Genomic DNA, 26,206 nt, shown 5'->3' on the forward strand with positions numbered 1-26,206 from the left:
CATATTTTAATTAAGCAAGGATGCATTCAATTGATCAAAAGTGAAAGTAAAGAAATTTGCATTGGTCCTTAGCTTTCAAACTTTTTACCAATCCTATAAAAATGTATCCGTTTCCACAAAAAAATATTAGGCCAAATCAACATAATAGAATGACTTCTGAAGGATCATATGAAACTGAACTTTAGTATTAATGTTTATATCGTAATACAATTTTAAATCTGGTAATTAAATAAATGTGATAAAATAAAAAATAAACAACACCTCTGCTAGTTTAGCTAGCGTTGTTTTGATATATCCCATCTGTTTTGATTCAGTTCACTAGCAATTAGCAGTTACTAACTTCTTCCTATTCCAGCTCTACTCTGAAGCAGGCTTCAGTATTGCGCTCGACTCAGGGAAAGCAGCCTGTGCGCCAGAGCTTTGAGCGTGGAGAAGATTGTTATATATTAGTTTAATAAAGTCAGAGACAAATGAAGCCCCCCTGCCAAAGAGGACTGTGTTACACACTTCATGAACCAAATTAGTGTGGCAGCGCAACACGCCGGCGCGTCGCTTTTGTTCCGGAGATGATCTGCATAGCGGAGCTCATTTCTCAGACAGATAAATCTGACGGCAAGCCGTGACTTCCCCCCTGAAGTAAATAGTGTAAATAATGAAAGGGCCTGCCAGCGGTGCTTGAGGAATGACTTCATCCCGAGCTATTTATACAGACTGTCAGAGGGGAACAAAAAAGGAACTGGGCAGGGAGGAGAAGAGAAAGGAACCTCCATCTGATTGGATAAAGAAACAGACTGGCTAATGCCTTCTGGGTAATAGAGATGGAGCACCACTTGAGCGTTGTGTATGTGTGGTTGGGAGGGAGAGAAGCTTTTAATTGAGAGGTGAGAAGGATGGATCCCACAGGTTAACTCCATTCTTCAAGGGCCATTAATATGGATCAGATAAGGTTTTTAGTGCACTGCACCACCAGTGACACATGACATGCTCTTTTAATCCTATTGATGTTATGGACTTGCTGGATGATTATAGTCGAGTTTATCATATTCTGTTAATGCAGCTATGGTTAATATGTAAAATAGATACAAGTTATCGAGAACCTTTGTGCTCGGGTCACAGTTAAGAGTCAAGTACTAAAGGACATGAGGGGCACTCAAGGTAAAGCCCAAAACTTTTATCTCTCCTTAGAGGAGAGATTTAAGAGCTGTCCTGCTCGTATGATTATCAGAGCGGTTAAAACACCATCGAACTAAAATATGTCAAGTATGTCAAAAATATTTCAAAATATTATATAATTTTATAAAAATCATTCTAATATGCAAATTTGGTGCTCAAAAACATATATTAATAACTGTGATGTTTTCTCAGGATTATTTAATAAAAAGAATGTGAAATCTTTTGCAACATTATAAATGTCTTTATTATTACTTTTAATTAATTGAATGCACTCTTGTTTAATAAAAGTATTAATTTCTTAAAAAAACAAAACAAAAGAAAATCTTACTGACATTTACAATGGTATGTGTGTGTCTTTGCAGTTACCTATGAAAGTCTGTTTCCACCTGTAAAAACTAATTAGAAAGATAATTACAGCCACAGATCTCACAAAGTGGCTTCAGATTTCACATTGTGATTTTATACCCCACAAATTGACTTTATATCTCATAACTCCAACTTTAGTTTTTCACACTTGCAACTTCTTGTAACTATTGTATATACCTCACAAAGTGACTTCATACGGTATGTCACAATTGTGCCTTTATTTCTAATTTGAAACTCTATCTCTCAATTACCTTATTTATTTATGTTAGGCAAAAACAGACTTCCTTACTTATCTGCTTTTCCTAAACGCTCTCTTAAATGTCTTTGTAAACGCATTAAAACAACTCAGTAAGTCCATTATTTTTCAATCCAACATTTTTTACTGCTGATTATGGTTGCATTTGTGTCTTTCAAAGTTTCTTTTAACCAGGCCAACTTGTCTAAAGTGTATTTTAAACTGTAATATCACCAGACTCATTTGGTTTCCTCATTTAGCAGCTATTTAGGAAGTGTTTCGTGTTCTTATAATTAGAGCTCTTGTCTCTCGGCTCCTTCTGGCCCCTCCTCTCTCTACCCTGTAGTTTTATCTTGACGCGGCTTGTACCGCAGATCAAAAAAATGTCCCATTGAGGATGCCGTACTGCTGGCAATTACCAAGATGTTTATTATATCTGGTGTAATAATTTTGGTCGCTACAGGGATTATTTAAAAGTTATTACTGCTTTGATGTTTGCGCTTTTCTCAGGTTGTGATTGTGTGTTTAATTGTACCAAAGTGACACATAAACCCCATCTTAATTTAATGAAAGCGAGAAAGTGAGATTATTAAAATATGACTGCATCGGCAGCCCGGCTGTGTAATTATTTTGGTAAATTTGTGCTGGGAGGCATGATAGGGCAAACTGTACTCATTTGCAGGAGGCTAATTTAATAAACCTCAACCCTCTTTATATGAAGGTTGAATGTTTTCCTGTTTAACCCAATTGAAAACCACACCAATTTGCTGTACTAATATTTCCAGCACTATCGGCCTAATGATGCTAACTCCAAACAGCCCGGAATCGGTAATTAACGGAGATGCTAATGAAAAGGTGACGGCACCTCCAGCACGCTACAGCGGACACTATCTATCTCGGACCGGTGAAAAATTCCTCCTCTTATCTCACAGCCCATAATTCTCTTCTTCTAATTAGCCACTGTGTTCAGGCAGAATGGGGAATCGCAACATTCGTCCCTGCTTTTCCGGAGAGATTGAGAGAGCAGGGTTCAACCCAAAGAGACTAGTGAGGAAGAGAGAAATGCTGTCGGGAGGAGGAGGAGAAGGAGGGGAGAGACAGCAGTGTGTGTTACACTCTGCTGGTCACCTGTCAGCTGTCAGAGCAATTACAGCACCTCCTAGTGTTAAATGTTTAAAGTGCGCATTAGCATGTAGCACAGTGGCATCCTGTCCCTGTGATCCTGCGAGGCTGGCACTCGGAGACAAGCCCCTGTGCCGCCACAAATCGCTGCAGACAGCTCGCTGTTAAAATCAATATGCTGCAGTTTTGTAGCGCTTTCGTCTGACTGCGCGGAGTTGTCTAATATAATGTAAATAATAAATTATCAGAAGCAGATTACCAGGGGCGGAGACACTCCACCTCACTGTCACCCGCTGATATAAGCACTCAAGAGCACTAACAGGGTCGCACATCCCGCTCTTCCACATGTTTTTTTGCTCCGGCTCAGTCTTTTGGAATATCCTACATTTAACAAATAAAGACGGTTTTCACAGCAATTGAACACCATTTTGGGTTCCCAGCTGTTTCTTTTCAGTAAACAGTTCCTAAAAGAACATTCGTTTTTTTTAATACATAGAACCCTTTGTGGAAACTCATTAATACAAAGAAATGTTCTTTATTGGCATATTTGGTTCCAAGAAGAACCGATCAAATTTGAGGCCTGGAATTAACTGTGACTGTTGTATACAAGAACTGCATTTAAAGAAAATCAGTTTGGAGAGCGAGAGAGAGAGAGAGAGAGAGGGGAGTGAGTGAGCAAGAGACATATTAACAAACAATACCATCAACAGATGCTGTAAAAAAAAAAATTAGCGACCATGCGTCGAATCATATAGTAATAAAATAACATAGCAGTGTAATTCTAATAAAAATGGAATAAGATTCTTTATATGTTCTTTATGTAAGATTCTTTATATGTTCTGGTTCTTTACACTGTGAAAAAAAAATTGTATTCATTAGCGATACAAAATTAACAATTAAATTAATTTTGAAAGCAAAGAGTTTGATTTTAATTTTCAGCATGCACTTTTGCGAGGCCTCCTGTGAGCGCTGCCATTTTTCATCTGGTAAAATGTAGCATGGACCCCTTTGTTGTGGGTTAAAAGAGCTATTAGGTTTTAGTGGGACATGCCGGATAACAGGCAATGAAGGCAGGGAGCGAGTGAGCTCTAATTAGGTCAGTGGAAGAGAAAAGCAGCGCTCTCGGTCTCTGTGAAAAGGTCCCTCTGTCCTTTGCGTCCCATCTGCGGGTGACTGGATAAGACAGGTGAAGGCAAGTAGAAGTGGTAGCTGTCAATACGCCTCCCTCACTCCCCTTCCCTCTGATGGCATGAATTATTTGTGAGAGCAGGCGATGACAAAAGGATGTCGCTCGCTCTCAAAGCCTCACCTGCCGTCCCGTCACACCCACGGAGAGTTGATTCCATGAGACACTCGAGGGGGAACCAACTCCCTCCTTTACATTTCTCTCTGCTCTTTTCTGTAACCTCATCGTTTCTGTATCAAAGCACAGTAAACGACTGTTGTCCTGCTCCAGCTCCTCCATGGTACACCCTTTCCATCCTACATATTTTGCAAAGTCATTATTAGTGTTGTCTAGCTAAACTTAATATGTGACTTTAAAGTTAATGATATCATAATAAAATAAGTAATACAAATGTATTTTAAAAATAAGAGCAAATAATCGTTTAATTCATGTCACAAACACCTAAAAAGGTAAGCTTTACTTTCACAGTTTCACACACCGGATTGATTGACATTATGTTGAAAAAAACAGTGTTCCTTTGAAGTGAATCTAAATGCTTCCTTCTATTCTGGAGTTTTTCATGGAATTTAGGGATGTGTGAGTAACTGAGTATTACTTAGGCTGGTTTGTTTGAGCCCTGTGGCAGTGAGTAACAGTGTACTGTAAAGCTCCAGTCTTTACACAAAAAGCAGGCAGTCTAATGATCCCACTGGCTGCTAACCCTGAGGCCTGCGCTGTCCCTCCACCACCCCTCCATTCCCACCCTTCCTCCCTCCCTCCCTCTATCCATCCCTCCCTTCCTTCATCCCTGCCACATCTGCTGCCTCTCGCCAAAGGAAAAAAATCAATCTCTCCATCATGAATTATTGAGGTGTTTGCCTACAGCCTCTGAAATATACAGGAGGGTGGTCTCTCTCTCTCTCTCTGTATCTCTCTCCCACTCTCCCTTTCTCTCTTTTCTTGTACATTTAGTTTAAGATATGTAAATTATGCACAACAGAATGAATTCAATATGTTTTTTTTTTCTTCTTTCCACCTATTTGTGCAGTTCGCATCGCTTTAAATGTATTGTGCGGGATGTTGTATTTCCCTCTGAGCGGTGCGATTAATTTGCGGCTTGTGTAAACGGGCAATGTAGTACAGAGGCTGTTTACAGAAAATATATCTGTTTGTCCATAGCTTTCTGTATGATTAGTTAAAACTGAGGTCATTTGGGCTGAATCAGTCAATTACAGGCGTGAAGAGAGAGACGGAAGGGTTCGATGTGTAAATCTTAGCAGAAAATGGACGAAACAGCTGCAAACTGAGAGTTAGAGCACTTCCACTCTCTAAACCCTCCCTTACCGAACTCAAGTTTGACTTATTACACCATCGACTGCTGTACTACTGCTGGTCTTGCTCGCTCACACACCTCCACTGGCACTTGTAAACAATAGCTTTAGCTGCAATGATTACATTAAATCAGGCAGTTGTCATATGACAATCATTATCCCTCCTCCAGTGGCAGCGTTTGATTGACAGCTCCCCAAAACCCATGTGTGGTGGCTGCACATCGTTGCCTGGCTTCAGCTATCAATTACAGGCTTGAATTTGAAGCATTTATTATGTAAAATAATTCTCCCGTCTGCACTGCACTCGTCTCCTGGGTCTGGTCGCGCTGTCTGATGTGAAATTTCTTTCCTCGCTCTCCTCTTTCACGTTCATTGTCTCTCGCTCACTCGTTCTGTCTCACTCAACTCTTTGTTGTTATTTCGCAGAGAGTGTGCCTTGCATGCACTGCTCTTAAATCGACACGGCCCAGGAGGTAATGACATAAAATGCCAGTGGATTGTCTGAGAGAGGAAATGCAGCAATTCAAACCGGTTAATGCTTAAGAGCTTTGGTATAGTGAGAGGAACAGGCCTCATTAATTGTACCCTCTTTAGAGTGTGCATACAATATACTATGATGCTTCAAAGTATATATATTTTTCTTTATTATATTTAGCCGGCTAATGGTTGTCTTGGACTTACACTGACAACTAGTGGCATGGATGCAGCATAATGCAGACACAGTGCATGTGCAACTTAGTCAACTATGACTCATTTAGTCCACTGGTGAAAGTGTCAAATAAGAGGAGGGTTAACAATATAAAGCACTATAAAAGGCTGCCTTTTTAATGTAAAATAATTTATAATTTAAAAAAACAGCCTTTATTATAAATAAGTAAAATATTATTACAATCTAAATACATGTTTTCTATTTGAAAATATGTTATTATGTAATTTACTCTATGATGTAATTTACTCTAAAGCTGAATTTTCTTCAGTGTCACATGATCCTTCAGAAATTATTCTAATATACTGATTTGCCACTCAAGAAATGTATTATTATCAATGGTAAAGACAGTTGTGCTGCCTAATTTTTGTGGATTCATTCATTTATTAAAGTTTTTTGTTTTGTTTTTACTTTTTATTCATCAATAGATACATTAAACAGCATTTATATTTAACACTGTAACAATGTATATATATTAAAACCTCAGATGAGAAAAAAATTACCAGTGCACATTTAATATACAGTACATGACAAATTAGTGTTTATTTTTATAAATAAATGCACTCTGCGCACCAAAACAGTCCACACAAGCTTAGCTAAACAGGACTAAAAATAAATAATGCTTTCATTCTTAGGAAACATTTGTAGACAATAGAAGACATAGAGTGTACATTTTTCTACTCTCATGTTATGATAAGAGAATACTCTTTCCTCGCTCTCCATTTCTTCGTTCTCTCTCTTTCTTTCTGAAATAGTTCTTCGGTTGCATTTGGCACCAAACTCGCAGGCCAGTGCAGAAATCCAGCCATAATAAATGGAGGGAGGAGGGAAAAATAAGACATCTGAAAGACCAGCTAAGCAAGCCAGTGATATTTCTTCTTTTTTTTCCTGGGACAGATCTTTTGGAGATGTGTATTGTAAGCAATTTTAGAGCTGTCAGCACAACATGCCTACTGGTCTCTGCTTGCCTGAAGGCGGAGAGAGGGGAAGGTTAGACTTGTTGTAGCTGTCGAATTGTTCTACTTGCGTTATTATTATTTTATTTGCAATATCTGGTCTTGAAGGAATTATGAGTATATTAGAGAACGTTCAGGAGAGAAGCTAACCGTCGCACTTGTGTATTTTCAAAGCATAAGAGATATGTTTTTCTAAAGGGGGGCCCGAGAGAGAGAGAGAGTGAGTGAATGACAAACAGAGGCTGAAACGGACAGCAAGTTACAGGGCCGCCCAGCTTTAACGCTGCCGCTCAGAAGATTAGCCTATCACTCGTCAACATGGTGTCGCCTTACTCAATTAGCCACAACTCAAACTCTGTGTTTTAAACAACTGCAACATTCCTATCATGCCCACACAGTAGAGGTAATGGAGAGCTGCCTTGAGAGGACATCTGCCCCTGTTCCCATTAAGACAGCCCATGCTGCTGTCTCACTGAGGCATTCTGGGGGACGGGAATGAAGATAAGATGGTGTAAGGTGAGGAGAGAGCGGATGAAGAAAGATATCATGCCATACCGAATGGCACTTTGAGTGTCGCTCCATGGCAAGAACTGGCATTGGCTGTGTCTCCCAGAAATGGACACATTTATATTCTCTTTCTCTCGCTCTCCCCCTCTCACACTCTTATGGTCTGCGTTAGCCTTCATAAAATATTCATGTTGGTTGTGCTCAGTGCCATAATTGCCATCTCAGCCTCTGAATAATTGATGGCTGGTGCCGTTGACTTGGTCTCATTTACTGAGAGTGTGGGTAATACCATACTCGCACATGCCACATGCTCTAATGCCATGCTGCCGCAGTTAGTGCTGACTCCAGATCAGCCGCTCTCTCTGCACGCCACTATCATTCATCTGAAACCACCCTCACAGCTACAGTCAAATGCATTTAAATCAATAGCACTAGTGACTTAGGCTACAAGTATCACTGCAAACACGGGTGGGGGGGGCAATTTGATTTCGTTTGATGAGCTTTTAGGAGTGACTCGAACTCAATGAGAGGCTGCAGAGACTTTCCCAAACGCTCTTTGGTTTATTAAAGTGCATTTTTCTGTGATCGTTGCATCCTGAGTGGGTGTCTGATAGTAAAGAGCACTTTCCTGTGTGGATTTTTTGCATTTAATTTGAGGTCGAGCGAAACAGGCTTTGTTTTTTGTGAATCATTCCTCGGTTGAGATTTGAGGAGAATAACGCAAAGGCTTAACGGTTGAGTGTCCGACTCGGGCGACCCTGCAAGAGAGTTAATTAACGGGCCAGAGCTGAGCGAACAGATGTGACCTCTAGAAAGACCGAGGTCAAAGGTCAATTTGTTGAGGATTACATTAACCCTGCGTACACCAACTCCATCACCCCTCGACTGCTGCTTTAATTCACTGCTCTCCTTCTTTTTTCGGCCTGACATTCACTCTTACCCCTCTTCATGGCTTGGGTAAGCTGCAATCACCCATTAGTGTACTGCAAAGTGAACTTTATAGGATATTTGACCCACTGTGTTCAGTCAAAAGGGCACTGCAAAATGCACAGGAAACAACAGTATATCAGTACATCACATCACAGTATGTCACACATTAACTTGTTTCTGTGCAGCGCAGCTACTCTCTCATTCTTTCACGTCGTCATCTGTACTCTTTCCATCTCAGTTACACTTTCATTAGCGGCCGGTTTGATGTGTCTAAAAGTACAATGTAAGAGTTATTAAGCAGAACAGTATGTATGACAGGTCAGGCTCTGTGCTCTGACTTAAACTCATCCTACCCATCAGACACTTGGAGCGTTGCCCTCTTCCTCATGCTGACTGTGGTAATAGCCCTCTCTAATTGAAGTGCTCTTATCCACGCCATTTGCAACGTACTGTCCAATCTCTTCTAAAAGCATAAGGTCCCTGTCCGAAGTGCCCTACGGAGGGGACAGTGCGCACTTTATTAAACATTACACGTGTGATTACATGTCCCATCCCTGTTCGGTAGGCATTGGAGTACTCTCGCTATTGCTAATGGAGCTACAGGGTCAACAAAGTCAAACTATATCCACATTACACATGTGGATGAGGGCTCTAAAAACTATGAGTGAGTGTTTATGTGAACGTGGCGTGCGGTTAGGAGACCAGAAGGACAAATCCATAGCGTGGAGGAAAAGAAAGACAAAGGATGTCTTCCTAAAGTGAGGGCACCCAGGGTTTTGCAGGGGATTTAGGAGGACTATGAGAGCGTGATGTCAGCGATGGGGTTAAGCCCAGACTTATCTCCACACAAAGCAGGAAAGAGAGTAAGAAAAAGAAAGCGAGAGCGTGGAAGAATAAGGGACAGGTCAGGAGCGCTCAGACAGGGTCAGCTGCAGGAGAGAATCAGTGGGGAAGAAAGCCACGGCTTAGAGCTCTTAAATGATATTATAGACGAGGCCTGTAGCGCTAATCTGTTTACCCAAACAACACAGTGGATAACACACACAAACATGTTTTTATCAATGCACACACACACACAAGTTGTGATCTACATGTGCAGTGGTGTGTGTGATATCATATTTGAAATCACACGCACATACACACACACACGTGCACACACACACACACACACACACACACATATATATATATATATATATATATATATATATATATATATATATATATATATATATATATATATATATATATGTATATGTATATATATACACACACATACAGTGTGAATTTTCCATCTGACATGCTATAAGGCACAAAGGCATGAGAAAGGGATGAATGGATTGACGCACACGGATGTGAAATGGTGTAGATGTTAGAGGGGCGACACAAACAGTAGATTAAAGAGCAAAGGATGAGACCTGGACCGCTTATCCTAGAGGAATACAGACAGCACACACAGACTATGCATCTTACATTCCTTCAGCACTAACAAGCCAGCTGAACACACAAGCCAACACACACACATTGTTTTCATATCGCAGTGGGGGCTTTCCATTGGCTTCTGTTGTTTTTATAATAAGTTGCTACAGACTGGCATAAACCTAAACTTTATCTTTGACTAAAGGAAGTAAACTTTATGAATAAAATATATTTATTGTTTTTTTTAACTCATTTTAACCTTTTCAACTTATTTTAGTTGCCATCAGAATTTTTTTAATTTTTATATATATATATATATATATATATATATATATATATATATATATATATATATGTAGTGCAGAATTTCATAGAATGTGTATTTCTGAGCTTCTTTAAAAGGATTGTTTGGCTAAAAACACAAAATTTGTCATCATTTTCTCAAATTTAAACTTGAGTTCTTTCTTGTGCGGAACAGAAAAGAAGACAGCTTACTAAAAGTATGTGTTGCTTGCTGAGTGTAAAATGATTGAATTCACAACACAATTAAAACTCCAGCAATGATAAACTGTTTCAGCACCAAATAACTAAGTGACAATGCATTTGTTCGAGCAGCGACAGCAGATAGAATAGTGGATAGATGCTGCAGACAGACGTTGATTCTCAACTACCTGTGTAGTCATCCAGAAAACCATGAATGAAGATAAAAGAGTGAAACACCGTTGTGCTAATTAATATTGTAAATTTCAGACAACAGAGAAGGAGAGAAAACACACTGAATCAAAGCCATACAAGATTTGACAAGCCCAATGGATTCAGCATAAAAACACTGTTCTCAAAACCCATGAATAATAAACACTTACAAACCATTTTACACACATTATTAATTTAAATGATGAATGGCACAGTAATATTCACAATATTGGACGTTGCCCTGGGTAGTTGAGTAGTTGCATGTAAATGCTGAATTTATACACCTTTCATTTATACAATAATTATTAAGGATTCTCAACTACTATGGCTACTTTATGAGGAACATCTCAACAGATTTATGTCTAGTTGCACTTTGAGGTGACAAAACACTTCCGTTTCTCAATGGATAATGTGTGCTTCATTTCTAAGATCAGTGTGTGTAAGTGTGTAACTTGTAACTGTGATCTTATGAATGCACAGAATAGACAGATGCATGTTAACAACAAATATTAGATCTAATGCAATACCTAACAATACATAAATGTTGTTATTCTGTGTTTTTCCAGGTTTTTCCTGAAATTCTTCCTTAAATGCAACCAGAACTGCTTAAAGAATGCAGGGAACCCACGAGATATGCGGCGATTTCAGGTAGAACCACATTCAATTAAATAAAAATTGTAAATTTCAACAATTAAATAGTTTGAAATGACCTGAAATGCTGGTGATTTAATCAGCTTTAAATACAATAAATAACTTTTATTAAATGACTTGTACCTTAAATTAACATAAACATTGAAATCATTAAATATATACTGTAAAATATGGCCTAATAAATTCAGTTTTTCAATTGATAACATTGTATAAATAGTTGACCAATAAAAGGTTTTCTTAACAGATAAAGTGTAAGTACAAGAGAGAACATATAAAGCGATATGGATGTAGAGAAGAGCAAGAAAAAGAAAGCTTTGAGCGAATGAAGTGGCTGCCCAGAACAGGGATAATGTAAGCGGTGTTTGCCAAGTCTCATCAAGCCTCTTCCTCTCTTGAGATTGAGAGACCTCTCAAAGCCTGAGAGCCATTTAAATCAAGAGGCTCCTCAGTTGCTGTGGGACACCTCTAGTCTTCGTCTTCAGCTCTGTGAGAGCTGTTAGCTGCTGTCATTGTTCCAGGCTCTCTGGTGAAATGTGCCTGTTCGTCAATTTATCAGTCAGCAGTTACTTACAGGCATACCGTGTGTATGTGCTGCTCCAACACTTCAGCTGTTTGTTTGAGCTACGTATTAATTTGTATACAAGAACAGAGTGTGTCTTTGCGGGTCAAGTGAAGCACGGTCGTCATTCGTCTCTTGCAGGTGGTGGTGTCTACGACGGTGAGCGTGGATGGACACGTCCTGGCTGTGTCTGATAACATGTTTGTACACAATAACTCTAAACATGGACGCCGAGCACGCAGGCTGGACCCGTCTGAAGGCACTCCGTCATACCTGGAACACGGTGAGTGTACGTTCTGTTCACAAGCGGTTTGTTGAGAAATAAAGAACACACATTTGTCCTATACAAACTCTTTCTATCAATTTTTTTTCCGGATAGTGACAGAAAACATAAGACGAATGGAAGAAACAGATTGCAGGAATAATATACGTAGTGTAATGTAAAATTCCCTCACAGCCAACTGTTTTATTTGAAACAGATACATCCCTTACACCATTCAGCAAAACGAAATTACTTTGTTACACACAATGTAGTTTCATGGTTTGGTTTCATGAGCACAGATGGTTGCCCATCATGGCTATAGCGTTAATTTTACCTTACATCAACTTATAAACTTACAAACAAAACTTAAAGCTGAAGAGTGCTATTTCGGACCAACTGCTGTCACCAGATGATATCCCAAAAATAGAGATTTTGGTTTCCTGTACCCTCCCTCATCTTCTTCGTCATTATAGTCTTGTATGATCAGGATAAAACAAGGATCTGAGTGTTACAAACCCACAATGTTCATGGAAATCAAGTTATAGTTGTCTCGGCATATGAAGGAGACGGGAAAAGCATAAATTAAATGATGAAAACAATGGTAATACACTGTGATGGGTATTATTTTGCGCATTATTTTGTGTTACTGTCTATTACAAGCACTACAAATATCTTTAATACAGATAAAGTGTTTGTATTTTCTTGTCTTAAGCATAAGCGTTAGGACATACACACACACACACACACAAGCCAGTAGGGTAGAAAAATCTGTATATTTCAAGATATATTCTTGTATTACCATATGCAATTTTACTTAATTTCAACAGGAATCTGTCTGACTAGGAATTGTACTTTAGTGAAAGATTTGCCCACACAGATTTCAGTGCCCACACAGTTGGTCAGTGAGCTTCATATGTCACTGACTGCTGACAATGAACCTTTTTTGGTCACAAAATTTTGTGCCAGGACCTTAAGAAAAAGTTAGTTTTTATCATAAGACATGAATTTGAACCTGAAACCTTTCATCCAGGCCAGAGCTTTAATCACTACAGTATATCACACTATCCTTCCAAACTTCTTTTAACGAGTTTGCACGCTTTATTATTTAATGATGCGAGGTGCAATTTTGCACAGATGAAACTTTTGACTCTCCAATGGATGAAAGAGGACTGTGACCATTTAATCAACTCACAATGAATCATATTTAGCAAATCGTGTTTCATCAATGTGCTGCTGTCATGCCACTAACAAGTCACGCCGCTGCCAAATATTACAGGTGGTTTGAGCTAACCAGACTTTCATTTGACTAACAAACAGCATAACAACACTAGCTGTGCATTAAAGCGCCAGCAATGCACCAGGGCTAAGAAAAGAGCAGTGAACGCAGTATTCCCCAAGTGGCCTGTTCTCTTTAGGTTTGAACATGTGTCTTATGAGACCTCTAAGGCTTAAGCCCTGAGCATTTATTTTCTGAACGGCGTGTGGCTTTATCTGCTGTCCTCTTCTAGTGTTGCAGGTTATAGTGCGCCCCTCCTAAATCTGTCTAATAACATGTGGACATGATTTAAACACTGATTTGATCCTCGGCTGCAATCAAATCCAATCATTTTCTCATTTATGTTTGGGATGATTCTAGAGAAGAACATATTTTTCAGCTGGACTGTTAACCTCTATTTATGATTAGAAACCGAGGATTTGAATGATGATGATTTGATGATGATGCTGATGATGATTAAGTTCTCTTTATTCTCCTGGGGACGTCTTCAGTGTTTAAGCACAGTTTCCACGGCACTGAGAAGATTAAAAAAGTCGGTTTTCTAAAGCCTGGACATATTTGAAAAATTGTAGAGATTTATTATTTTTCTTTCCTTCTCTTTTTTCCAAAAGAACATATAGGATAATTTCTGAGACAGACAGGCTTATATTGTAATTCTCATTATGTCTAATATAAAACCCTGATATTCACATATAGATATATTTTTCTTGGAGGGCAATGCGGGAACAATGCCAGAGTGCCATTGAAAATTCAATACAGAGTTCTTGTAATAACTAAATTACGCTTCAAACTGAAACACCTGTCATTCACTGTGTTCTACACATTTCTGCCCTTTGTGTATAATCTTATTAAAGGAATAATTCACCCCAAAATGAAAATTTGCTCACCCTCTGGCCATCCAAGATGAACATGAGTTTGATTCTTCATTAGATTTAACGTTACATCACTTGTTCACCGATAAATCCACTGCAGTGAATGGGTGCTATCAAAAGAAGACTTTATACAGCTCATAAAACATCAGTAATCCATGTGAGTTGAGTTTTCTGTAGGGAAAAAGTTATCTCATCTGACATAGAAGAGGAATAAGGACAGATCAAGCACTGTTTACAAAAGAAAATAGTCAGTTCTAAATATATATGTTTGCCAAAACAATTGTGGATGGGAAGGTGTTATTATGGACTATGTACTTGCATTTGTTTCTTACAAACATGCATTTTTAACAAGATGTTAATCAATGTACTGAGATTATAGATGTTATTGTGATGTTTTTATTAACTTTTTGGACTCATTTTGACAACACCCATTCACTGTAGAGGATTTGTTGCTGAGCAAGTGATGTAATGCAAAATTTGCTGAAATAACAATCTCATTGATATTTTGGATGAGTATAATAAATTTGTGTCTTTTTTTGTAAACTATTTTAGCTAATATAATAATGCTTATAATATAATAATAAATAATTAAATCCATTCCACAGAATTCTGTAAGTTTTCCCACAAAGATCAACATAAAATATGGCCTTCTAATAACCAACAGCACACTTCCCTTCTCTCTCCTCTGCTCAGCCTCTCTTGTCCATTATTGTGTCAGTTTTAAACCATTTCCACTCCCCTCCAGCTAATGAGCCTGTTCTGTCAGATATGGCGTGCATGTGTGTTGATTGCTCTGGGCTGCAGAGACGAGGGTAAAGTGAGGGCACCGATACATGAGGTCATGTCACAAACGCACTGTGGTGGAAAGAGGTGTCTGCAGGGCTCGAGAATGTTAGTTTGTAGAAGAGAAAGCTATTGTGCTTGTATCTGAGATGTGTGTAAGAGCGAGCGCGTGTACGCGTGCATGCAGTGTAAGGGAACAGATGGCGGCAGAGGAGGCACCAAAGTTTAATCCTATCAGATGGATTCACATTCCACCATCTGCTTAATCCATGCACAATTTCAGCACCCTGCAAAAGAGTCGTCTTAGGCCAAGATTACCATCACAGATTGCTCCACCGTTCCTCTTCATCTCTCCTGGTTTATCACGCCGCCAAATTGCATTATGCCCAGCAGTCACCCACAACACAGCTTCGAAGAAGGAAAAAAAAGAGCACAGACAAGCTGGGGAAGTCCTCAATGCCGCAAAAGTGGATTACTTCACTTCTGAAAATTACTACATGGCTGGTACACAGAATATATGTGATATTTTGATTGGTCTAAGGAGATTTGCTTTGTATATTTGGGGTTACTGAAATGCTTTAAAATGAAGTTTCTTAATCTAAAATTTGTAATATGCAATGTATCTTCAGGAAAACATTCCACAGCAAAAAGGCACTGCAAATATGACATGAATCCTGGAAGACTATAAAAGTCTTCTACAGATGCATCACTATACAGTGTTGCATTTGCAATATTATTACTTAGCATTTCTGTTTTTAACATGGTTATAAAATGTCCTAAAATCACCCAAAAAGTATTAAACACTTACAGTATATCTCCTTTATTAATGTTTCTGACTAATCTAATCCTAATCTATTATACAAAAAAAAATTACTTATTATATATAACACTGCATGTATTTTGTTTTGTGTTCAAATGCAGTTTATGTATGATAATTATGCAAGATCCTCATTATTTTTTGTACAAGGTAAATATAGCTCTTTCTGCATAAAGGATAGTTTCATTAAACTGATCATAGTTAAGACTTAAGACTGTGGCAGCTGGATTATACTTTATTTACTATTTCAAGAAATCCTACCCCAAATTTTGAAATGGTAATGTAGCTAGCTTCTTTTCATTCGTAGCTTGTAGTCATGCTAACTGCTTTTTAATGTGAGGTAGCATGATTGTACTAGTAGCTTCACAAACTACAGTTTTGTGAAGTACTATTTTTCCCCTGCTGGTGAAACTCCCCTGCTATTATCTACGCTAGCTCTTCCCAGGGCATCGCCGGTGGCTGACACACACCAGGCCTACAGCCCCGTCTCATCTCAGTTCAGTTTCTATCAGCAGCACCGAGCACCTCCTGCACACAGGCCATCTGCCTCCGCTGCTCGTCTGCCTCAGTTAGGTGCATCATACGAGTGTCGAGTGTAGACCCCCACCCTCATCCAGGGGTCCTGCCTACAGTCAGAGCGGTGTGTAACGCTTGTTAAAGGATGTGTGTTCAGTCCTCTTACCAGAGTCACGGAGGACAACAGAGTCTCCCGTTCTCTGTCTCAGAGGACTCTTACTTTTCCTTTTTTCTCTCCCTCATGTCTTTTCCTTCTATTTAAATCCAGCAGCAAATTGGAACAGCAGTAATTAGTCGGTTAAAGCGCCTTCAGTGAGACACCGAGCTTTAGAATCCGGTGCCAAAGTTCAACACGCTGAAATGAAATTTAAACTCATTAAGGTGTTGAATTTTTATGGCTGGCTGCTGTTTTCTCAGAGTGTCCCAGGGCGCCTGGCCTTTTGATCGACTGCTGTAAGGACTCCGGATTTCTCTGTGCCTGGCGAACTCCGGCGCTCATGACATTTGCACGAGTGTCATAAAACAAGCGCTCGCACCTGGCCCCCTCCCTCCTCGCGCACACATGGGGTCAGTGTAATATTTAATAAAGGTGTGTGTATAATCAAGCGGAATTAGCATTCGTGTTCTCCTTCCACCCCCAGAGGGGAAGGAAGGAGGGGTTGGAGGGAGGAGTGCTGCTATTGTACACTCATCACTGACTGATCTTTTCCAGCCTGACCCTCAGATTTCATTAATTATGTCCATGACTAAAACAAAGGCGGAGGGGAATTATGCCTTTCATAAGCAGAGCACCAGGGGGGCTTTCACTATGTGTCTTGTTGCCCTGTTTTGTCTGCTCTCAGTTTGGTCAACCGAGTCTGAGCGTCTGTGGACCAGAATGCATAAGTCGCATATATCATTTAACAATAGCAAAAGGACTGAACTTACATAAATTAAAATAAATGACAGATGAACATGAGTGTGGGAACGACTAGAAATTAGTTGCAAAAGACATGCAGAGAATCATCAAGCAAAAATATACAAAATATACACAGTGCAGTCTAATTAAGTTCATCATACTAATGCAGTCTAATTAAAGTTCATCGTACTAATGCATCACCCTTACATCTATATGGATATGGTGCAAACATGATTTTACTTGTTTTTACTTGTTAAAATAGTGAAGCATAAAAAAGTGAGCATTAGATAACAGCAAAGCAATTAAAATGTGAGAATTGTGAAAAATGAGCATGCACAATTACATTTCCAACTATTTGACTATTTTTTTTTGCATAGACTCCTATGCTTATGTTCAGTTATTTCACTTTAATGGCAGTGAAAAGCTAAATTTAGATGAAAATTCGAACATTTCAGATGGCACTTAGAGGCTCGTATCCACACGTGCACACACACACACACATATATATATGCATACATATACACAGAGTACATATATCAAATTGTTACATTTTATATGCGTATTAAATAAATCTTAAGTCGATAAGTCGATAGCCAATAGTATAAAGAAACACTAGAGTAAAGAAGGACTTAACAGATGAACTGTAACAGTGCATATTTGAACTATGTAGAGGATTTGGAGTGGGGGCATTCTGTCACCAGTCAGAATAAGAGAATAAGCTGGAGCAGATTCATTACAAAACACTGAGTGGGGAGGAGACACATTGCTGTGTCTCCACTCCACTCTCTGATTTCAAGTTGTGTTTCTTCATGTGGTGGTGCCAACAATCTAAAGATCCCAAAACACAGCTAGAGATGATCAGGGTGAGGTTGCAGGTGATTTCCAGGCAACCACAACAGTGAATCATGCTACTATACAGGGTAGATTGAGATAAATGATCGGTGAGCGGGCGTCATCTCTCATGCTCGCACCGCTGTCAGGAAGCATATGGGGACGGCGCAGAGGAATGGCCACAGTCTAATCATATGTGACGACTCTAATGAGTCAGTCACTTGTCATTAAGCTGTGCCTAAAGCTTCCTAATAGAGTGTGGCTCATAAATCTATTTGCCGTAATCAGGAAGAAATCAGTTGCACAGGTTTAGATTTATTTCCTAAGTATTTAGTCTGTGCATGAAATTATGTCACAGGTAATGCACACGAGTAATGATTTGCTGGCTGCTTCCAGATGTTTACTCTGATGCTTCTTGACATTATTTATGTATTATTTATTTACAGGTCTTGATGTGTACAGGCATATACATATAGTCATAATTAATGTATATTGCACACGCCTTTTCGAGATAAACTTGTTGTTTATTGGATGGAATACTCATTGTATGCAGTACTCACTGTCTTATTCATTTTTTTTCCTTTTCCTCTTTTTCTAAAACAGCTACCCCTTGCATTAAGGCCATCAGTCCCAGTGAAGGCTGGACGACAGGGGGTGCCACAGTCATCATCATTGGTGATAACTTCTTTGACGGCCTACAGGTCATCTTTGGCACCATGCTGGTCTGGAGTGAGGTCAGTTACCTTTCTATGAGAACTTCTGCCAAAAATAAATACTGTATGCTCTCGCCAAAAAACAACAGAGATTTCGGAATCACAACTAGTATCAAACCTAATTTGAACACAAAGATAAAGCAATTAATGCACCTTTTTAACTACAATAGTTAAGCGACCTAATTAGCAAATATGCCTGATATAGAAGATGCAAAATCCACTTGGCTTACAAATCTGCAAAGACGCGTGCCAGTTTGAATGGGCATAATGCTTCTGTTCTCATTTTTGGTCAGCCAGTCTGTCTGTTTTCCTGTCTGTCCATCTGTTTTGGTCTTTTGCTCGCTCAGTTTCTGCTCTGCTCATGTTGGGAAGAGCTAGATGAAAGAGGTAATTCTATAAAAAGCTTCTCATTGACAATGCCATATTTATCTGAGAGGTGAGAAGAGCAGTGCCTGGCATATGAAAGCCAGCTAAGTGAGCAATGAAAGGGACAGTTTAAAGCCATGTAAAGCAGCACCAGTGCTGCTGGCTTTGAATATGACAGAGCGTTTTCAGAGAAACTGAGCACTCGCAGCTGCTTTGTAGTTGCACGGATCCTCTTCAAAAGCGATTGAGCACAGTTTCACAAACACTGTAAGCAGTCAAATCATAGTCTAATCAGAGAACAATGCAATACTGTTTAATAGCTCAGCTAGCATGGTTGCTGTTAGACATGGGGAGCTGTATGTTTGTGAACTAGTTGTACAGTACAAAAGTCAGGCAATTTAGGTGCTAAAGGGAGGACAAAATAAAAATGTTGTAATGACTTGGATTGTCTGCATCTGCACAAACAAAAGCTTTACTTGGCTGCATGGTGAGATTTGTGTCACCATATCAATCTAATAGAAAAGGTCATCTGTGTTTGCAGTACTGACCAGTGACTTCTCATAAATATAATATGCAGCACTGATATTTTTTGACTAAAACGAGGGACAAAATGGAAATAATAACTGAGACAATGATGCTCTCAGCATCTCAAAATATACTGTAGGATATGTTCAGAATAGAATACATTTGCAGAAAAAAATTAATGAAAGCTACCACTGGCACGGTATTCTTTCAATTCTTTCAAAAGTACTACTTTGTAGATTATCTATGTACTTGCCATAAAACAGACTGCACATTATATACTGTATACTAACTACTGTTCTTTACTAATATAAAAACAGCACTGAACATATAATCAATAAAAAATTGTAGACATATTTACACCAGTATTATAATTGAATAACTGAATGAAAATACAGAATGTTTAAAAAAAAATCTTATCCTTTGGAAATAAAATAATGAATCATGAAAGTGATGTAAAATTTTTAGCGTTGTATTAATATTACTATTTTGCCTTATTTCAACCTATTTAATCTATTTAATTTTGCTAACAAAAGTAAACCAAAAAAACCCAAAAAGACATGCTTATAATTTTCTCTTACAGCTCATTACCCCTCACGCCATCCGAGTTCAGACTCCTCCCAGACACATTCCCGGGGTTGTGGAGGTCACTCTGTCCTACAAGTCAAAGCAGTTCTGCAAAGGTACACCGGGCAGATTTATCTACACAGGTAAGAATAACATTAAGCACCCTTAGCTGTACTCAGCCAGCTGCATACAACCATCATGTCTTATTCCTTTTCAACTCTTCTTGATTTCTCGTCAGTCTGGGTTGAGTAAGTCACCCAGTGTTTCCTGTAGCGAGAAACCTATGCCATAAAGGAATCCTACCTATTTCCTGAGCACACAGCTTAATACGAATGGCTGTGCCTCGAACTCCAGGAAGATCCTGCAGCCTGCACAGATAAGGGAAATGTAGGGCTTATCTTATAGAGGAAAAAGAGGTCACCTGTGATATCTGCTGGCTTCAAAATGAGTTTACTGTACACTCTACATATTGGGAGTTCCGCCAACGAGAAGTAATTAACTTCATACTTCCAGAATAAAGGAAGCTCATGATAGAAGTGTATGATGGAATCTAATGTTAAAACAAGTGAAATTAGTGGAGGAAGAGGTGAAGAGTTTGTTCGCTGATCTTGCAGCTTTTTTAGTTTAAATTTAGAGTTTGCAGTCAAAGTACAAGCGCAGCTTTTCTGAAGAGCGTTAAAACGCTGAAGGGAGCAATGTTAAAGGCCTGTCTCATCAATAGGTTTAAACAGTGCACAGCTGTGGGTATTGTTGGCTCAGTAGGTGTCTATGTATATGCCTGTGCATTCGTGGGTGTGAATGAGTATGCTCGTTGGGTTTATGGCGCTGGACTTGGCTCCTTTTCATGGCCTATTCAGCGAGCACATGGGGAGGAGTGGAGGGAGGGATTCAGACGTTCGCACACAACCCTACAAACACACGTACAGCCACACACCCTCCAAAACAGAGGGCAGATGGTCACCCCGTTTTATGGCTGCACTTCTAGATGTGCCCCTTTTGCTAAAGCTTCAAGCTTAATAACCATCAAGAAAGCTTTTGATTAAATGTGCCGTTTTAATGCACACAGCACTCAAACTTGGTTTGAAACTCAAAGCTGTTAATAACAGGAGACCAAAAGCAGAGCTGTCGGTCTCCACACACATTAAAATGGCGTCCAGCCCTCAGGTTGGCCCCACCATGCAATTCTCCACAGTTTGAAGCATTTTGGGCCGTCTCTCTTCCTCTTGTCCCCCTGTCCCAGCTACTGCAGTGGGAAGTCAGCCTGTGTGTGTCTTTCTCTCCTGGCTCCAGTTGGCACCTGTGCCTTGCCCAGTTGCCAGTGGGTACTAATCATAGAGTATTGGCAAAGCTATGTGGCAGCTGGCAGTGGAATTACACATGGGGCATCTGGCACCTCTAATCAACTTCTGTCAGGCAGAGGAGATGGAGACCTAATTAAATCAATGGTGCACTGATGCTGCCTCACTCAAACACCACACAGCCATGCGGAAAGGCTGAGCCGTACCTGGAGAACATCTCTTATAGCCATGGTGGAGAGAAAAAAACTATCCTTTCATGAAAAAAAAAAAATATTTAGCTGGTTCTCACAAGTAAATGTGTACAGCATGCATGATTTTAGAGTATTGTCTTCATGAGTAAATTATGATGCTGATTATATTTGACACCGTTCCGTCTGTAGTGATAGAGCTGTGTTTTGGCTTTGACTTCACTCTGATTATAAACCCAGCAGCCACCCAGTAAATGGATTCCTCAAAGGCCTCTCGTTTCAGAAGTTTCGGATTCTCTAGGATTCTTGGCACACTCTCGTGTGAACTGTGCCTCTGGCTGGCCGACTGTTTGTAGTTAAGGGGATAGTTCACCTAAAAATGAAAATTCTGCATTCATTTACTCACCATTATATCATTCCAAACACGTATGACTTTAACTCTTCTGTGGAAAATGTGATGAGTGTTTTTTCCATGCAACTACAATAAATGTGGTCTAAGCTCAAAGAATCAAAGCAATATAAAGTGTGTGTGTTTGTGTCTGTCTGTCATATCGTGTTACAAGTAGATACAAACATTGACACGACTACCAGGTGAAATTCAAACATTGAATTCAACAACTATAATTTTGTGATTTTTAACAGGAGGCTAAGTTAAGATTCATCTGACAGAAATTTGGTATAAAACTGCTTTTTTAACTTTTATGGCGGAACAGCAACATTGTTCAACCTAATGGAGTAGAATACAGGAAATTTTTAGGTAAGGTAGTTCAAATGACTTTGTCATATTTTATATGTCATATTAAAAAGGCAATGCCAGACAGCTGCGAGGAAAATATATGCACACAATTACAGAAAGTACAAAGAGACAAGTTTTCTGAGCAATATTGCATCAGGTTTGCCAGTATATTTTAAGTTGTAATTCACTTTTACTGTAGGGTTTTAATGCCTTTGCAACAGTACCTATAATTATGAGTATGCAACGCTTAGAAAAAAATTGGAATGTGATACCAAACGTTTTCAGTAAATATTAAATAAAAATGGTCTTTTTCTCACATAAAGATAATATTTATGAAGCTTGACAGCATCAGTCATCATTCACTAAAATTGACCACTAAATATATAATTAATATATATATATATATTATATATATATATATATATATATATATATATATATATATATATATATATTATATATAACCACACACTGCAGAAAGTGCTCTGATATTGACTTATACAATATATATATATATATATATATATATATATATATATATATATATATATATATATATATATATATATTATATATGTATAAGTCAATATCAGAGAGCAATTAACAGAAAGTAACAGCACTTTCTGCAGTGTGTGGTTAAGTAGCCATAATTTCTAATCTCATCTGCATGTTTCTGCATTGCTGGAATGCTAAAGTTAAGGCCGTATCACAAACCCAGGCTTTAATGAGGAAGACCCAGTCAAAGTGATGTCACCCACAGTTACTAGGCCTCTGCAATTAAACATCCAGAAGCTCTCTGCAATTATATTTATCATCAGAAACAATTAAACACTCACCGCCTGGGACATTACCCATCCTGCATGGCACTCCGCAGATAAGAGAGATGAATCATTCCTCCCTACTTTCTCTCTCTCGCCCTCCCTTTCAATTCATCTGCAACAAATGCATTTCCATGTTTGGTTGTGTATTACTTCTCACCAGATTGCCATGTTTGCATCATTCGTCAAAGGGGTTTTCCGTCTGTTTTTGAGGGAAAGAGGCAGAGTTATAATGCTATCTGCCAGTGAGCGTATGTGAAGCCCTGTGCGGCCGATAGATTGGAGGTGTTGATGAATCACTTGAAATGTTCAGCAGGCAATTCGTTGCTGCTCAGTATGCAGGCCAGTAGGCTGAACAGCACCCATCAGGCCTGATATTAAAAGACTCTGCTCCATCACATTAGAGGGAGCTCTCTACGCCTGCCCAATGATTAAGTCTATGGGAGGCATTTGTCACTTTAGTTGAGGAAAAGCCAGACTTCACATCATACATGTATTCACCCACCTTCTCTTTTAATGCAAATGTATGTACGTTTGAGGTCCAAAAGTCTGAGACCACAAGAAAAAATTGTTAGGTTGGATACAAAATGATATAAGCTTGACAATTTGAGTAAAAAGTTAAATGTTTTATTATTCAGTTTGCCCATCCTTTTGCCTTAAATGCACTTAAGCTTTATGGACCTTCACAAATTTGTGAATAATCATATTATCCAGCATGATTTCATGAATCATCCGAAAAGCAACTTTTGCTTTAACATAAACATAAACATCCTAGACCTAGACCTAGACCTAGAAATATTTCTTAAGTCTCCCAAGCCTGCATATATCTGAGAAAAAAGAACAGTAATTTGCTGATTATATTTCACATATTAAATATATACATGAATATTAAGTTCAAAAGAAGAGCAGTTATTTGAAATGATCAAGCGTCTGAACTTCGCTGTTTCTTGTGATCAATTTAATGCATCCATGCCGAATAACTTCCTTAAATAGATTAATAAATAAAATACTCATCCTAAACATTTAAACATTATGTAAATAATTTTTGCATAGTCTCAGACTTTTGGACCCCACTGTGAATGTAAATTCTTTATGCATTCATAGTCACCAACCTATTTTTTTCCCAAGCACTAGATTTGACGGAGGCTTTCTTCTTGAGTGGGTTGAGTGATCGTTCGATTTTGATAATGAGTCTCTTTAATTCTATTGACAAATGGGGTCACACTAGGTGATCAATGATAACCGTTCCAATTAAATTGCTAAACCTCTGCATGGTGGAGATTGTAGCCATAAAGATATAGAGCAATTGGTTTGCTCAACAGCGGGGCGTCTTCAGTGGGCCATTTCACACAGATGTCTCTGTCTTTTAGAAGCTGCTGCTCACGATCAAGAAAAACAAGTCATCCATTTTACGGCCACAGGTTCCAAGATTTTTTTCCTCCCTCCATGTCTTAAAGTGATGCCTTATTTAGCTTGTCGGATTTTCCAAATAAACGCAATCACTTGGTTTATGGAAAAATGGATAAAAATGAGATTGTAAGGTATTGATCCCGGCGTGGGGAGGGCTGAGGAAAAACAGGCCTCATCTATATAGGGAGAGAAATGAAGCAATAATTCAGGCAGGCATCGAACACCCTGCCACTGAGCCTATCGATTCCTATCCACAGCATATGAGATCACACCTGAATGAAAGAGAGCTCTGGGGAAAACAGAGAGAGAGAGAGAGCGAGTGTAAAACGGAGTCTGCCATTCCCTAACATGTACAGAACATTACCGCCCTGACATTAACAGCTCTGTACAAAGCCCACAAGTGCCTGTTAAAAGGTTCTGCTAAAGACCAATTACCCAGCATGCCTTTCTGCTCCGTCAGTCAGGGATACTGTTCTAGCCCTGCAGGTCTATGTGTGGTCAGCTGATTCAATTTACCACCAGCAGCTCAGCACTAGCATCTGGTCTCGAAAACAGGAAAGCCACAAATACCGTGTTCTCGCCAGTCTAAAAACTGCCGCCCACATTCTGCCCTCGGGCTTCTATGTGAGATATTAAGTGTGGGATTTTTTGGTGGTGTAAGGTATTTTAAAACGCACTGTTTTGACTGGCTCCATCTGCTTTTGACAGCACTCATAGTATTGTCTTTTAGTAGTGGCTCGTTCCCCTCCTCTCCTCTCCTCTCCTCTCTTCACCCCCGCGGGCCTGTAGTTATTATTGTGAAATATGAAGCGATCCGACTGTGCCTTCATGAAATTTCAATGAGCATTGATCTGTGTGATTGCGAGGAATCCTTCAAGCAGTGGTTGTTGTTCATTTATTTATTTATTGCTGATATGTTTTACTCGTTTTGATCCCATCTTCTGGAGAAAAAGGAGAGCTGTCGATTGTTAATGTATTTCCTTTTTTAGAAAATCGCCTCTGTTCCTTGATAGTTTTTTATTTTTTTCGTGAGGCAGACCGTTCGATTCGCGCCTCTAGGAGATCCGTTTATATCCGTAACTGCTCTATATTTGCCTATATCTTATATTCATTAAATGTAACGTGATGGCATGGTATGCGGCAGATACTCTGCTCTTTTCAATATTGATTTTGTAGATTTTATTTCAGCTCATGACATCACACGTAACCTTTTCGTTCTCCTTCGCGTATGAAATTGGAGAGCTGCAATGAATCCGTGATGACATGAAACCGACTCTATCATATATGTTGGGTGCCGGCCGGTGTTATTTCTGTCGTGAAACCGTTCCCTGAGCCCAGAAAGAAATGGAAACCGCAGCTTGCGAGTTTCTGGAACTGTAAAAGTAAACAAGCGCTTGGACAGTTGAAAGGTGTTTCTCTATAAATATACAGGTCTGCTGTGCATGGTTTGGTAAACAACGTTACACACCAAGTAGGACATAGAGGCTCCGGAAATGAAGAAGCTCATGGGATTTCACTTC

General features: G+C 39.2%; 1 protein-coding gene across 7 annotated transcripts in view; it reads left to right on the forward strand.

Annotated features, from left to right (window-relative positions):
- The window catches only part of ebf1a (EBF transcription factor 1a), a 114,457-nt gene that overhangs the window by 64,149 nt on the left and 24,102 nt on the right, over positions 1–26,206 (forward strand). For all 7 annotated transcript variants that reach the window (XM_043257894.1, XM_043257895.1, XM_043257897.1 and 4 more), the window contains exons 7-10: positions 11,170–11,251; positions 11,955–12,096; positions 18,672–18,802; positions 20,253–20,379. In XM_043257894.1, coding sequence (XP_043113829.1) covers positions 11,170–11,251; positions 11,955–12,096; positions 18,672–18,802; positions 20,253–20,379 — 482 coding nt within the window. The remainder of the gene's footprint in view (positions 1–11,169; positions 11,252–11,954; positions 12,097–18,671; positions 18,803–20,252; positions 20,380–26,206) is intronic.

This window comes from Puntigrus tetrazona, chromosome 14 (genome assembly GCF_018831695.1).
Source record: "Puntigrus tetrazona isolate hp1 chromosome 14, ASM1883169v1, whole genome shotgun sequence".
In the NCBI taxonomy this organism is placed as follows: Eukaryota; Metazoa; Chordata; class Actinopteri; order Cypriniformes; family Cyprinidae; genus Puntigrus; species Puntigrus tetrazona.